Source organism: Pelophylax lessonae, assembly GCF_965119305.1.
Source record: "Pelophylax lessonae genome assembly, chromosome: 3".
Lineage (NCBI taxonomy): Eukaryota > Metazoa > Chordata > Amphibia > Anura > Ranidae > Pelophylax > Pelophylax lessonae.
In genome coordinates, this window is record NC_138770.1 from 569,804,309 (window position 1) to 569,819,076 (window position 14,768).

General features: G+C 41.0%; 1 protein-coding gene across 4 annotated transcripts in view; it reads left to right on the forward strand.

Annotated features, from left to right (window-relative positions):
* VRK2 (VRK serine/threonine kinase 2) overlaps positions 1 to 14,768 on the forward strand; it is a gene marked incomplete at its 3' end in the record, with an annotated part of 342,168 nt that overhangs the window by 258,715 nt on the left and 68,685 nt on the right. For all 4 annotated transcript variants that reach the window (XM_082251228.1, XM_082251225.1, XM_082251226.1 and 1 more), the window contains exon 9: positions 8,425 to 8,545. In XM_082251228.1, coding sequence (XP_082107354.1) covers positions 8,425 to 8,545 — 121 coding nt within the window. The remainder of the gene's footprint in view (positions 1 to 8,424; positions 8,546 to 14,768) is intronic.

Genomic DNA, 14,768 nt, shown 5'->3' on the forward strand with positions numbered 1-14,768 from the left:
TATATAATATATATATATATATATATATATATATATATATATATATTCATGAATTTACTATTTATTTATTTTTTCTACTAGTAATGGCGGCAATCAGTAACTTATAGCAGGAATGCGATATTGTGGCAGACAATTGGACACTGACACTTTTCTGGAACCAGTGACACTACTGTAATACAATGATCAGTGCTAAAAAAATATGCACTGTCACTGTACTAATGACACTGGCTGAAAAGGGGTTAAACGTCTAGGGCAATCAAAGGGTTAACTGTGTGACTAGCCATTGTTTTTGTGTACTGTATGTGCTACTTTTACTAGGGAAAGAGATCAATTTTATTCCCCGGATTTGCAGGGACACAAAATCCATCCCTTCCCCGCCCTGTCAGAACAGAGATCTTTCTTGTTTGCATAGGGAGATCTCCTTTCTGTGTGCTACCGAAGATCGTAGGGTGCCAGGGGAAATCCAGTGGCCAGCAGTTTGGCTTCTGCTGTAATTAATCACAGCAAAATCGGTCCACTGGCAGTGCTCGTGCGCCCCCTTTATGTGAAAGTGCAGAATCATGTATATATACGTGATCCTGCACAGGAGAACCGCCCCATAGCAGTAAATCTGTTACAGGGCAGTCCAGAAGTGGTTAATCAAGCAGTTGTTCAAAGATACTTGTACACTGCTCTTAGACCTGTACATTGTGTTGCTAAGGGAGAGAAGGATTTTCTTTTAAAGCCCATTTTAAGATTTTTTAATTTCATTTTACAAATATATAAAGTAGGTTCAGTATTGACGGAAGATTGTTAACTTTAGGTGCACACTTGACAAACTGAGCAAATGGCAAAGTTTAAATATGACACAGTTGTGATATAGTTGTTTTGCATGTGATTTTACCATGTTGCAGAATTACTGTGCCTTATAAACTGATGCTGATTTATAACACTGTCAGTTAATATCCCCATGTGGATACACTGTACAGTATTTCTGCAGGAGATTCACGCCTGCTTTATTGCACATCAATAGTCTTTATATGTGAAGAGCCTTTCTCTATTTTTACTTACTGATGGTACTGTACAGCGCAGATTATTATTTTATTTCTTGGTACACATTTATTTCAATTTTGATCTTACTCAAGTATAGGCTTGTGACGGTATCAGATTTTCATGCTGCGATTAATTGATTAAGGTTTTGCCACGGTATACGGTATTATCACGGTATTCTATTATTAAATTTAAATTATTAAATTTCCACCTCACTTCAATTTCATTGCTGAATTTAGGGGCTTTGGTTCACTTATGCACATTATTATATAGTCAGTCAGTACAGACTCTGTGAACCAGGCCTAAAATAGGTCATCAAGCAGTGTCTGGCCTAACTGGTCCTGGCGCTCGGCTCCGATCCGATGGCCTGGTCATTAAGAGGGCAAATCCTTGTGGTCAAGAAGTGGTTAAACCTGAAGGAGGTGTTGTTTATAAATTACTTTACTATTGCTTTAGGCCTGGTTCACATGTAAGCGGGTTGGTGGTTCACATGTATGCGGGTTGGTGGTTCACATGTATGCGGGTTGGGGGCCCACATTTGCACAGGCATAGCAGCCCATTGATGTGAATGGGCTTGAGCTGCTATGCCTGCGTTTTCAGCTGAAAAAAGGTGCATGCAGAATTTAAAAAAATGCAGTGGCCATGAAATCTATCCTTTTGCACCATGCGACTTACCTGCCGTTGCTGCACACGCAAACTGTTTTTAAATGCCGTGCCCACGTATACAAAAAATGCAGAAAGCTTGCCAGAGCAGGAACTGCAGGTTAGTCGCATGGTGCAAAAGCAGGATGGATTTCAAGGCCACTGAATTTTAAAAAAATGCTGCATGCACCTTTTTTCTGCGGAAAATGAGGGCATAGCAGCCCGTTCAAATCAATGGGCTGCTATGCCTGTGCAAATGTGGGCCGCCAACCCGCATACATGTGAACCGCCAACCCGCATACATGTGAACCACCAACCCGCATACATGTGAACCGCCAACCCGCATACATGTGAACCGCCAACCCGCATACATGTGAACCGCCAACCCGCATACATGTGAACCGCCAACCCGCATACATGTGAACCACCAACCCGCATACATGTGAACCACCAACCCGCATACATGTGAACCACCAACCCGCATACATGTGAACCACCAACCCGCATACATGTGAACCAGGCCTAAAGCAATAGTAAAGTCATTAATAGATAAAAACACCGGTCCTCCTGCAGGTTTAACCACTTCTGGATCGCAAGGATTTGCCCCTTTAAAGACCAGGCCATCGGATCAGAGCGCCAGGACCAGTCATCACCAGGTAGGCCAGACACTGCTTGATGGCTATATAATAATGTAATGTGGGCTGCTATGCGTGTGTGTGTGTATATATATATATATTAGAGCTGCACGATTCTGGCCAAAATGAGAATCACGATTTTTTAGCTTGGAATAAAGATCACGATTCTCTGTGTAACAAAAAAAAAAAAAAATTGGGATAACTTTACTGTTACGTTTTTTTTTTTTTTATTCATTAAAGTCTATTAATTGCGTTTGAAAGACTGCTGCGCAAATACAGTGTGACCTAAAATATTACAACAATCGCCATTTTTTTTCTGTAGGGTCTCTGCTAAAAAAATATATAAAATGTTTGGGGGTTCTAAGTACTTTTCTAGCAAAAAAAAAACTGATTTTAACTTGCAAGCAACAAGTATCAGAGAAAGGTCTAGTCTTTAAGAGGTTAAACTTCCTTTCTCCCTGGCAGAGGGAAGGAAAAGATACAATGTAAACATTTTTGTTTATAGTTACTGGGAGAGCTGTGTGAGTGAATGAGTCATCCAGCTCACTGAAATGTATCCATTCTAAAGTCAGGCAGACTTGACAGAGAAACTCGGTATTTTAAAAATGCCACAATAACAATACCGTGGCTATGCAATACCGCGATATATCGAATTACCGAAAACCGGCATATGTCTACTCAAGTAAGATTTTTGTGTCTTCATATTATAAATGTGAAAATGAAAGCTATCTTATGATTGCACATTATGAGGCATAGTCATTAAAAAGCAGCACAGAGAGCAACGATGTGGTTCAGAGTGCACCAGCCTATTCAGTCAGCTTGTGCTTTACTGAAGTCAAACAAGTAACAGAACGCGTATATTAACACATGTTTTATATGCATTGCATTGATTCTATTAAAATTGCAAACCATAGGTGAGCATACCTAAAATGCAGCCTGCTGTACTTTTTTGTCCAACATTCTGCTATACATTGTGATCGGTTAAACTTATTCACTTTACCAGCTGCTTCGTGATTGCTGCCCCTTTCTGCCAATCTCTCCACTGGCCTTCACTAGCCCAACATATAAAATTAGAAATACCAAAAACAACATATAAAGCATCACAAAGCTGTCCCAAGCTACATCGCCAACCTCATCTCAAAATATCACCCAGAGCGTCTTCTCTGCCAGACTCTCTGCTCTCTAGCCTCATTGTAAGCTCCTCTTATGCTCACCTCCAGGACGTCTCCAGATTCCCCCTTTACTCTGCAACTCCCTACCCCATCCTGTGCAGCTATCCTCTACTCTGTCCACATGTAGGCAATGCTTAAAACCAAATCTCTGCTGGGTATCTTATCCCACCTCCATCTAAAAACTGTACTTTTCTTCATCCACTCTTAGCCCCATTTTGTATCACTTTCTGCTTTCTTTAGACCGTAAGCTCCTGCAAGCAGGGCCCTCCTAAAGCTGGATACACACTATTTAACTTTTGTTGTTAGATTTCCTTTAGATTTACCTTCAAATATGTAGTGCAAGGGCCTGCCTGATTGCATACAAATTTAAAGTGTTTAGGTTTGACCTCATATTATATGGTTTTGGTAAATCTAAAGAAAAAAATCTAAAGATAATTGTATAGTGTGTATCCAGCTTAAGCCACCTATATTAAATGGTATTGAACTTGTACTGTCTCCCTTATTTTGTAAAGTGATGTGTAAACTTGGAGCTATGGTAATCCTTACAATAATAACTCCCTGTACTGAAAACAATGCATTTCCTCGTGGCAATGTACAGTATCTCACAAAAGTGAGTACACTCCTCACATTGTGAATATTTTATTAGATCTTTTCATGTGACGTCACTGAAAAAAATGATACTTTGCTGCAATGTAAAGAAGTGAGTATACAGGTTGCATAACGGTGTAAATTTGCTGTCCCCTCAAAATAACTCCACACACAGCCATTAATGTCTAAACCGCTGGCAACAAAAGTGAGCACAACCCTAAGTGAAAATGTCCGAATTGGGCCCAATTAGCCATTTTCCCTCCCCAGTTTTATTTGACTTGTTAGTGTTACAAGGTCTCATGTGTGAATGGGGAGCAGGTGTGTTAAATTTGGTGTTATCGCTCTGACTCTCTCATATTGGTCACTGGAAGTTCAACATGGCACCTCATGGCAAAGAACTCTCTGAGGAACTGAAAAAAAGAATTGTTGCTCTACATAATGATGGCCTAGGCTATATGCAGTTTGCCAAGACCCTGAAACTGAGCTGCAGCATGGTGGCCAAGACCATACATTGGTTTAATAGGACAGGTTCCACTCAAAACAAGCCTCGTCATGGTTGACCAAAGAAGTTGAATGCACGTGCTCCGCATCATATCCAGAGGTTGTCTTTGGGAAATAGACATATGAGTGCTGCCAGCATTGCTGCAGAGGTTGAAGGGGTGGGGGGGGGGGGTCAGCCTGTCAGTGCTCAGACCATACTTCGCACACTGCATCAAATTGGTCTGCATGGCTGTCCTTCCAGAAGGAAGCCTCTTCTAAAGATGATGCACAAGAAAGCCTGCAAACAGTTTTCTGAAGACAAGCAGGACATGGATTACTGGAACCGTGTCCTGTGATGAGACCAAGATAAACTTATTTGGTTCAGATGGTGTCAAGCATGTGTGGCAGCAACCAGGTGAGGAGTACAAAGACAAGTGTGTCTTGCCTACAGTCAAGCATGGTGGTGGGAGTATCATGCCCTGGGGCTGCATGAGTGCTGCTGGCACTGTGGAACTACAGTTCATTGAGGGAACCATGAATGCCAACATGTACTGTGACATACTGAAGCAGAGCATGAGCCCCTCCCTTTGGAGACTGGGCTGCAGGGCAGTATTCCAACATGATAAGGACCCCAAACACACCTCCAAGAGACCACTGCCTTGCTAAACAAGCTGAGGGTAAAGATGATGGACTGGTTAAGCATGTCTCCAGACCTAAACCCTATTGAGCATCTGTGGGGTATCCTCAAACAGAAGGTGGAGGAGCTCAAGGTTTCTAACATCCACCAGCTCCGTGATATCATCATGCAGGAGTGGAAAAGGGCTCCAGTAGCAACCTGTGAAGCTCTGGTGAACTCAATGCCCAAGAGGGTTAAGGCAGTGCTGGAAAATAAGGGTGGCCACACAAACTATTGACACTTTGGGCCCAATTTGGACATTTTAACGTAGGGGTGTACTCACTTTTGTTGCCAGCGCTTTCGACATCAATGGCTGCGTGTTGAGTTTTTTTTGAGGGGACAACTAATTTACACTGTTCTACAAGCTGTACACTCACTACTTTACATTGTAGCAAAGTGTAATTTCTTCAGTGTTGTCAAATGAAAAGGTTTATTAAAATATTTACAAAAATGTGAGGGGTGTACTCACTTTTGTGAGATACTGTATGTTGGCTGCACCAAAAATGCAACAAACTGCTTGACAAATCACCTGGCTTGAAAATATGCCCTTAGCCGATACTACAGGTTATTTATCCTATTAAAGTATGTGTCCAATGAAAACTTTTTCTGAGGTTTTAATATATTAAAAGTATTAGAACCAACCTGTAGGTTATATGGGAGAAATCAATAGAATGAACACTACCGGCTTTTGTATTCTGTACCCATGGCTGTCTGAATACCCTAGCAATGACTGCATCAGATAGGATGCAGTCACTGTTCTGCTTAAAATTTTTCACCTGGCTCCTTTGATTTTGCAGTTGTCTTTTGAGGAGCAGGGTAGTGCCAACAGGGCAGATTTTTGATGTATTCACCTGGAATTGGAGCTGAGCGAGAAAATCACTCCATTCCCTCATCAACCCAGTTAGTGTTGATGGGGGATTCTCTCCCACAGAGCCATTGTGTTCACCTGGCGGGGGGGGGGCAGGGGAAGCTGTCACCCTCTTGGATAACACAGTGACTATTGCTAGCGATCAACCTGGGTACATTCAGCCTGCCCAATACATGGTTCGATTTGAACCATCTATAGCTGGCTTTACTATCAAGGTGTGAACAGGTTCACCAGACACAAAGTGAAGGATAATGTGCAACAGGGAGAAAGCAGGGACAGGGGAGCAGAATTATAAAATAAAATGACAATGGTGCTAGCTAGCCAGAAGTGAGGAAAAATCTCTCTTATGGAGGCCCTGATAGCAGTAAAATATGTGTTCTAATCCTTCCCCATTGTATCCAAATAAAAAAAGAGCAGACGTTTTGGTTGAACATACACTTTATGTAGCACAATAAGCTAACTAACCATCTTTATTAGTAGGTAATATAGGTTTCTACCTAAAGCATGTACGTTGTAGTGTTCAGTAAAATGTGTGTACAAATAGACTATGTACAATCTACAGTATACTGTATATACACATTGCACATATTTATTGTATGTACTTCTATGTAAAGTTACATAAAAACTCATTATTACAGACTTTCAGCTGGCAAATGGTCTGGTTTTATAAGGCTGTAACATGGTATTGCTATGATGGAAAAAGAACTTGTGAACACGTTTGCATGAATGGAATCATTCCACAGTTAATGGGAGATTTATGGCTGATAAAATCGCTATAGAACAGCAAGTGGTGGAGATTGTGTTTTTATTTTAATACGAGAGCCAAGTCTTGCATTAGGACGCTGCTGAAGCCAGTGCAGAAAATAAACGGCACCCAAGGGACAGAACAACATTCTGTTAGGTTGAAGGGCCTTTAATAATCGCATACCCTAATAGCAGTTTAGATGGAGTATGTGCATGTGAATGTGTGCGCGCGTGTTTGTGTGTGTAAGGCTAATCTTGTCCTCTGATTCCATAATAACTTATGCAGAATAACACAAAACAGTTATGATGTGTTGGCACTGCAGCTTTTAATAGTTGACTTTTTAAATTAAAAGATAAGTTTGCTGAGTGACTTTCTCGAATTCACTTAACGAAAGCCCATAAAACATGTTGCAGGTTTAACAACCGCATGCAGCAGGGGAAGAGATTACATCTTTCTCTTCAATTGCACAAGCAGATAAAATATACATCTACAATCTTGCTTTAGTGATTGAAACATCGCTATCCGCCTTTTTCTCCGAGAAGCAACACGCCAAATATTCATAACACAATAAAACAAATTTTAAATTACGGCTGAAAAAATTTAACGACTAACTTTCCTAGGTGTATATATCAGCCAGTTTTATCTGGCACGTAAACCCGAACTTCCTAAACATTGAATAATGAAGATCTGCACATTGTGATTTTTTTTTCTTATACTTATAAATTTTTCTGTGAATTTAACCCATTCCTGACATCGGTAAATTTATTGTTCTTCCCTCCGCAGAATTTCTTTGTATGCAACTTGTTCCAAGTAAATCATAGTGTTCATTACTGGTTTATATTTGTGATAAAATTACAGGAGCGTAGAGTATTTATTTTGTTGTACATTCCCAAAAATTTTATTATCTTTCTTATAATTTGCTTAATGGTGAAATATTTATGCTTGCTGAGGCCACATCAATTCTTCTTAATGTGTAAAAGAAAATATTAACGTAAAGGTATCTGCATTGTCTAGGCACAATACGCTGTAGTGTGATGGCTGAGAGTACAATGACTCACACTAGATGGCAGTTTTGTCTTATCTTTCAGTCTCCAGCCTCTGAATATCATGGAACAGGAAAGGCCATCAATGTTTAGTCTGCACTCAAATGGTCTCTGTATGACCAGTGTAGACCCCATGGACTTCCTGGAACATGTGTTAGCAATTTAGCCGCAGACATTTCTTTCTTTGTTTTTACTGCCTGGCTCTTTGAGAAAGTGTTGGTGCTGGGTTATGGGCTGTCTGGATCATGTCAGAGGCCATGGGGATCAAGTTCATGTGACAGACTAGACTGAGGAAAGATGAAGTTGGAGGAGGTAAGAAAACTGACCCTCCCTTTCTCCAGCAACAAGTCACTTGGCTGTCTGTGGTGTAAAGCCAAAACGACTGGGCGTTTTTACTTTTAATACAGCTGAACAAACAAAACACTTCACCCGTTTTACTTTTTCATATTTCATCACTAATAGTCAATGCATTCTTTTAAAAAAAAGTAGCCTGATACTTCATCATTTTTCTTTTAATGCTATATTTTTTTTTTTTCTTTCCTTTAGCCCCGTCCAGACGTGGGGATCTGGAAATTCTTTCTTTCTGTATGCTGCACTGGTTATCTGGGAGATTACCCTGGGTTAAGGACATAAAGGTTCCTTCCAACGTCCAGGCTGCCAAACAAAAGTATGACTATTTTTTTACAGCAACTTTTAACTGCACTGCTTTCACGTGGTTAATGTTTGATGATTACTGGTAAAATACGATTTATTAACTGTTATATAACACTATCAATCACTACAGAGAAAAAAAATATACACGATCAATGAGCTTATCCCACTTTACCAATACAGGATTTGCCCAAATCACCAAAATTGATCAAAGACATCACAGAGATTTAGGAGTTGTCCAGTAAATAATATATAGGATTAGTTTATTTAATTTTTTTTCTTTTAATCAGTTAATTTTTATTTATTTTTTTTTATGGTAAAAATGCTAACATCTATCTTGTACCACATCACCTAAAATTTAGCTGATTTTAAAAATATCAAATAAATAGATATAACATTAAGCCTAATCACTAGTAAATATTTATCGTACAGGAGTCATGTTATAGGAGATACAGCTATATTATAGGGTATCAGCTTTTTTAACTCTGTTGTATAGCTGTCATACAAAGTCATTATCAATTACACAAAATACAGCACTATTAGCACTGTATTTTGTATATTTTATATTAGGGATAGACCGATTATCGACCAGGCCAATATATCGGGGGCCGATATACACTTTCCCCAGACATATCGGTATTGGCCCCAGAACTGGCCGATATTGCCGATATTTTTGTGACGTCATTCTGCCTTCTTAGGCCGCTTCCCTCGCATTGGACATCCTCATATGCAGTTGGTCTTGCGGGAGTGTATCACAGCCACCCAGCCACCCACATCCACAGGCCCTGTACCAGCCAGCCAGCCACAGACCCTGTACCAGCGAGCCAGCCACCCACCCACAGGCCCTGTACCAGCCAGCCAGCCACATGCCCTGTACCAGCCAGCCACAGGCCCTGTACCAGCCAGCCACAGGCCCTGTACCAGCCAGCCACAGGCCCTGTACCAGCCAGCCAGCCACAGGCCCTGTACCAGCCATCCACCCACAGACAGGGTACCAGACAGCCAGCCACCCAGACAGGGTGCCAGACAGCCAGCCACCCACAAGCCCTGTACCAGCCAGCAACAGGCACTGTACCAGCCAGATGCCCACAGGCCCTGTACCAGCCACCCACAGCCCCTGTGCCAGCCACCCACCCACCACAGGGTGCCCGCCAGCCAGCCACCCACCACAGGGTGCCCGCCAGCCAGCCACCCACCACAGGGTCCCAGACAGCCTGCCACCCAACACAGGGTCCCAGACAGCCAGCCACCCACCACGGTGCAAGACAGCCAGCCATCCACCACAGGGTGCCAGCCAGTCATCCATTAAGCATTAAACAAAAATTAACATGTTCAGTACCAGATTTGTGTCAAAAATTGTCTTTTATTTTTCAAAACTTTGAATGTACAAAATATCGGCCCATATTGGCCGATACCGATACGTTGTGACCAAAATATCGGTATCGGCCCTGAAAAAAAACATAACGGTCTATCCCTATTTTATTTTCACTTTATGGGCTGGTTATAGACATACAGCAGTTGTACCCTTTTATTGATTATTTTGTTTATTAATTTTTGTTTGCGTGAAAGTGTATATTGAGTTTTTTTTTTTAAAAACTGTCATAATATGTAAATATATTTAAGGTATATGTAAACCCTAACTATGAACAATTATCGGTTTCCTTTTTAATCTCATAAATATACCATTCAAAAAGTTTGGTCATATTTGCTTGTCATAAACGTTTGATATTTTGCTCCTGCCAGAAATCCAGTGCTGTTGTGTGCACTCTGTAGCAATAATGAAGCAGACCTATTGGCTTTGGTTAACCTCACAGATGGTACCTATGTGGACTACATAACAACTGTCCCAACCTTGTGGAGAAGAGTAGATGTAATTCCAATGCACTGACAATAGGGTATCAGTGCTGCTTCTCAATAGATACAGTACAATGAGTAACTAGCAAAGTCACCAGGTGAAAATGAATGTAAAAAAAAAAAAAGACTGTAAAATTTCAAACACTGAATACAAGAACTAACTGTAAAAAAAATGTTATTGGATTTGGATACACTTTAACTTTAAACTCTTCCCGCTGGCTGCACACACATAAGTGGCCTCTCGGTGGGTGGGCTTTAATGCAGAGAGGCTGCATATATGCGACCCTATGTAAACACAAAACTGCGCTCAGAGTCCACGCCCTGCGCTCGCTCACTGATGGAGACCAGTAAGCTTGCGATTGGGAGCTTTCAGATCATGTGACTGCTGTGACAGCCAATCACAGCGATCACATGACCCCTAAGAGGTTGCGACAGGAAGGGGTTAAGTGCTTTTCATACTTGTCAGCACATGGCTAAGCACAGGGTGTGCCTCTGTAATTCTTATTTGCCAGCCCTTCTTGTATTGTTTTTTGTCTACTAAAATTGTCCTTTAACCACTTTACCTCCAGAAGGTTTTACCCCTTCCAGGGCATTTTTTTTGCTATTCAGCACTGTGCTAATTTAACTGGCAATTGCTTGCTCATGCAACACTGTACCCAAATGAAATTTATATATATTTGTTTCACACAAATAGAGCTATCTTTTGGTGCTGTTTTATTAGCACTTTTTTTTTTTTTTTTTTTTTTTTAATTATACACCGCTCAAAAAAAGTGACACTTTGAAAACACATCAGATCTCAATGGGGAAAAATCTCATGCTGGATATCTTTATACTGATATGGACTGGGTAATGTGTTAGGAACGAAAGGATGCCACATCGTTTGATGGAAATTAAAATTATCAACCTACAGAGAGCTGAATTCAAAGAAACCCTGAAAATCAAAGTGAAAAAAATATGCAGCAGGCTAGTCCACTTTGCTGAAATTTGATTGCCGAAACTCAGAATGGTGCTCAGTAGTTTGTATAGCCCCACATGCTTTTATACATGCCTGTCATGCTCCTAATGAGACAGTGGATGTCCTGGGGTATTTCCTCCCAGATCTGGACCAGGGCATCACTGGGCTCCTGAAAAGACTGAGGTGCAAGCTGGTGGTGTTGGATGGACCAAGACATAATGTCCCAGAGGTCTTCTATTGGATTTAGGTTAGGCGAGTGTGGGGGCCGTTCAATGTTATCAATTACTTCATCCTCCAGGAATGGCTGCATACTCTTGCCACATGAGGCCAGACATTGTTGTACGCCATGAGATACCCAGGACCCACTACACCATCGTAGGGTCTAACAATGGGTCCAAGGACTTCATCCAGATACCTAATGACAGTCAGGGTGTCATTGTCTAGTCTGAAGAGGTCTGTGCCTCCCTCCAAGGATATGCCTCCCCAGACCTTCACTGACCCACCACCAAGCCGATCATGCTGAATGATGTTACAGGCAGCATAACATTCTCTATGGCTTCTCCAGACTTTCCCATCTGTCACATGTGCTCAGGGTGGACCTGCTCTCATCCATTAAAAGCCCAGGGCGCCAGTGGCGGACCTGCCAGTTCTGGTGTTCAATTGCAAATACCAATCAAGCTCCATGGTGCCGGGCAGTGAGCACAGGGCTCACTTGAGGACTTTGGACCCTCAGGCCACCATCATAAAGTCTGTTTCTGATTGTTTGGTCAGAGACATTCACACCAGTGGCCTGCTGGAGGTCATTTTGTAGGGCTCTGGCAGTGCTCATCCTGTTCATCCTTGCACAAAGAAGCAGATACCGGTCCTGCTGATAGGTTAAGGACCTTCTACAGTCCTGTCCAGCTCTCCTGGAGTAACTGTCTGTCTCCTGAAATCTCCTCCATGCTCTTGAAACTGTGCTGAGAGATACAGAAAACCTTCTGGCAATGGCACGATTTGATGTGCCATCCTGGAGGAGTTGGACTGCCTGTGCAACCTCTATAGGGTGCAGGTATCACCTCATGCTACCAGTAGTGACACTGACCCTAGCCAAATGCAAAACTATTAAAAAACATTCAGAAAAGATGAGTAGGGAAACAAATTGTCAATGTCCTGTTTTTGGAGGTCATCTCATTGTTGCCCATCTAGTGCACCTGTTGTTCATTTCATTAACACCAAAGCAGCTGAAACTGATTACCAACCCCCTCTGCTGCTCAATTGACCAGATCAATATCCCAGGAAAAAATAATACAAAATAAAACAAAAATCCTAATAAGTGTATATTAATTGGTTTGTGTGAAAGGTATAGGGTTTACAAACTAATTATATATATATATATATATATATATATATATATATATATATATATATATATATATATATATATATATATATATATATATATATATATATATATACTAGAATTTTACTCACAAGATCTGGCTGTCTTCTCCCCCCTCAACTTAGAGTTGATTTCACGGAGAAGAAACAGCCAGATCGCTGTTCTGTGAACTCTGTGCTGTGATTGGCCAAAGCCTATCAGCAGGTATACAGCCAAAACTATTTTCTCTAGCCTGCTAACAAACTCATGCTTTGTCCAATCACAGCACAGATCAGCAGGGGGCACATGTATGCACGCCCAAAAACAAGGAAGTGGATTGTGACATACCCGTACATTGCCGTGTTTGGCTGTGCCGCCTGCTAGCAGTAAATGTATTTTTAGTGGATAGCAAGTGGGTAATAATGTTACAATACTGTTATGGTGTATAACATTTCTGGTTTTATATTCCTGGTATATTAGCACAATAATATGCGTATATCTACAAAAAAAAAAAATCATAAAAAGATGCATGTATATAGTACTAGACAGGTCTTTGGTTTGGATAACTGGATCTTGGCACAAATATATGTTTTGAATGAAAGAAGTCATGAACCAGTTTTACTACTTTATAAATAAGAAGACATCTATACTACAAGCAAATGTATGTAAAGTGCTTCTTTTTTGAGGTGGAAACTGTCTTTTGAAGATTGCTAAATGTTTCAGTCTCATTCTAATGCTTACTGGATACTGCACTGAATGTCCTTTGTGTCGTGCTAAAAAGCAAAAACAAATGCAGTGACCAATTTAATAAGGCAAGTGTCAGTGTAGTAACTAACATCAGAGTGCTTTTCACCAGGCTGACCACAGAAAACTGATCAAACAAAGCTGATTGATTACTGTACGTTGCAAATCACCATTGCTTTTTCCAATGCTCGCAGGGTAACTACTTAAAACATAAAAACCGATCTCCCCTCATCCTAAAAAAGCCTCTGGTGCTCTGGTGGGATTGCATAATTCATTTGCATTTTCATATTGCATTTGCTCCAAGCCTAGCCAGAGAGAATAATGGCCATCTCCAAACTAAGTTTGCTGCATGCCCACAGGGCACCAATATGTTCTATCTGCATTTGAGTTTTATGGTTCAGTCTTTGATTTTGATAAGGACAGGAGGGGGTTGGATTTTCTTTTTTAAAGAACAGTTACTCTTTAAATGGAGAAAGGAAAATGACCAACACACACATATTATTTTCACAACTTTATTTATCTTTTGCACTTGGGTATGCTAAAAGCTCAGTCCATATAGTAATTTGCAGCCTTCTCTCCTGCAAAAAACCCTGACTTGGAGGCTGCAAGAGCACTCCATTCGTTTGTTCGGTAATGCTCTCATTGTCACCCCAGTGCACATAATCGCATGAAAAGAAGATGCAGTCATAATCAGACATATAGTAAAAAAACAGTGATTATATAAAACTCAGAATAAAGGAGAAAATGAAGTAGAATACATGACTTTAGTGCAGTGGCTGTATTTTTGGTTAGCACTAAATGCATAAGTCTGAAATGTATGGAAACTGTTTTACATGCCAAAGAATTTATAATTGTCTTGAAGCAGGCTTGTGACCCACGTATTGTAGCCATTTTCTTGACCTCTTCCACATCAGCGGCTTGTTCAAGAACCCCCCCCCATCCTGTTGACTGATAAATGAAGGGCAGTAGAACGCTGCTGAGGTGAGGTGTTTTTTTTTTTTTCTTCACAAGACAGCATGTTCCCTGCCAGGCCATGTGCATGGAGTAGAGCCCATTTGGTTCCTAGTGCTGGTTCCTCTCCCAGGGCTGCTGTAGGGATGGTTCAGACAGTTTTAGGTATTTTTACAAGTTACTTTCAGGGCCGGTTTACACCACAATTTCTGAATTCTGGATACGTTTCTAAATGCTTGTTTTTGATGTGTCCCAGTGCGTTCCCCCCCCCCTTTTTTTTTTCATCACAATTGAAAACATGTGCATTTAAGGGCTTTTGTGTGTTCCATGGAGAAAAAATGCAACACATTCTACTTTTGTTGACCGCACTGGTAC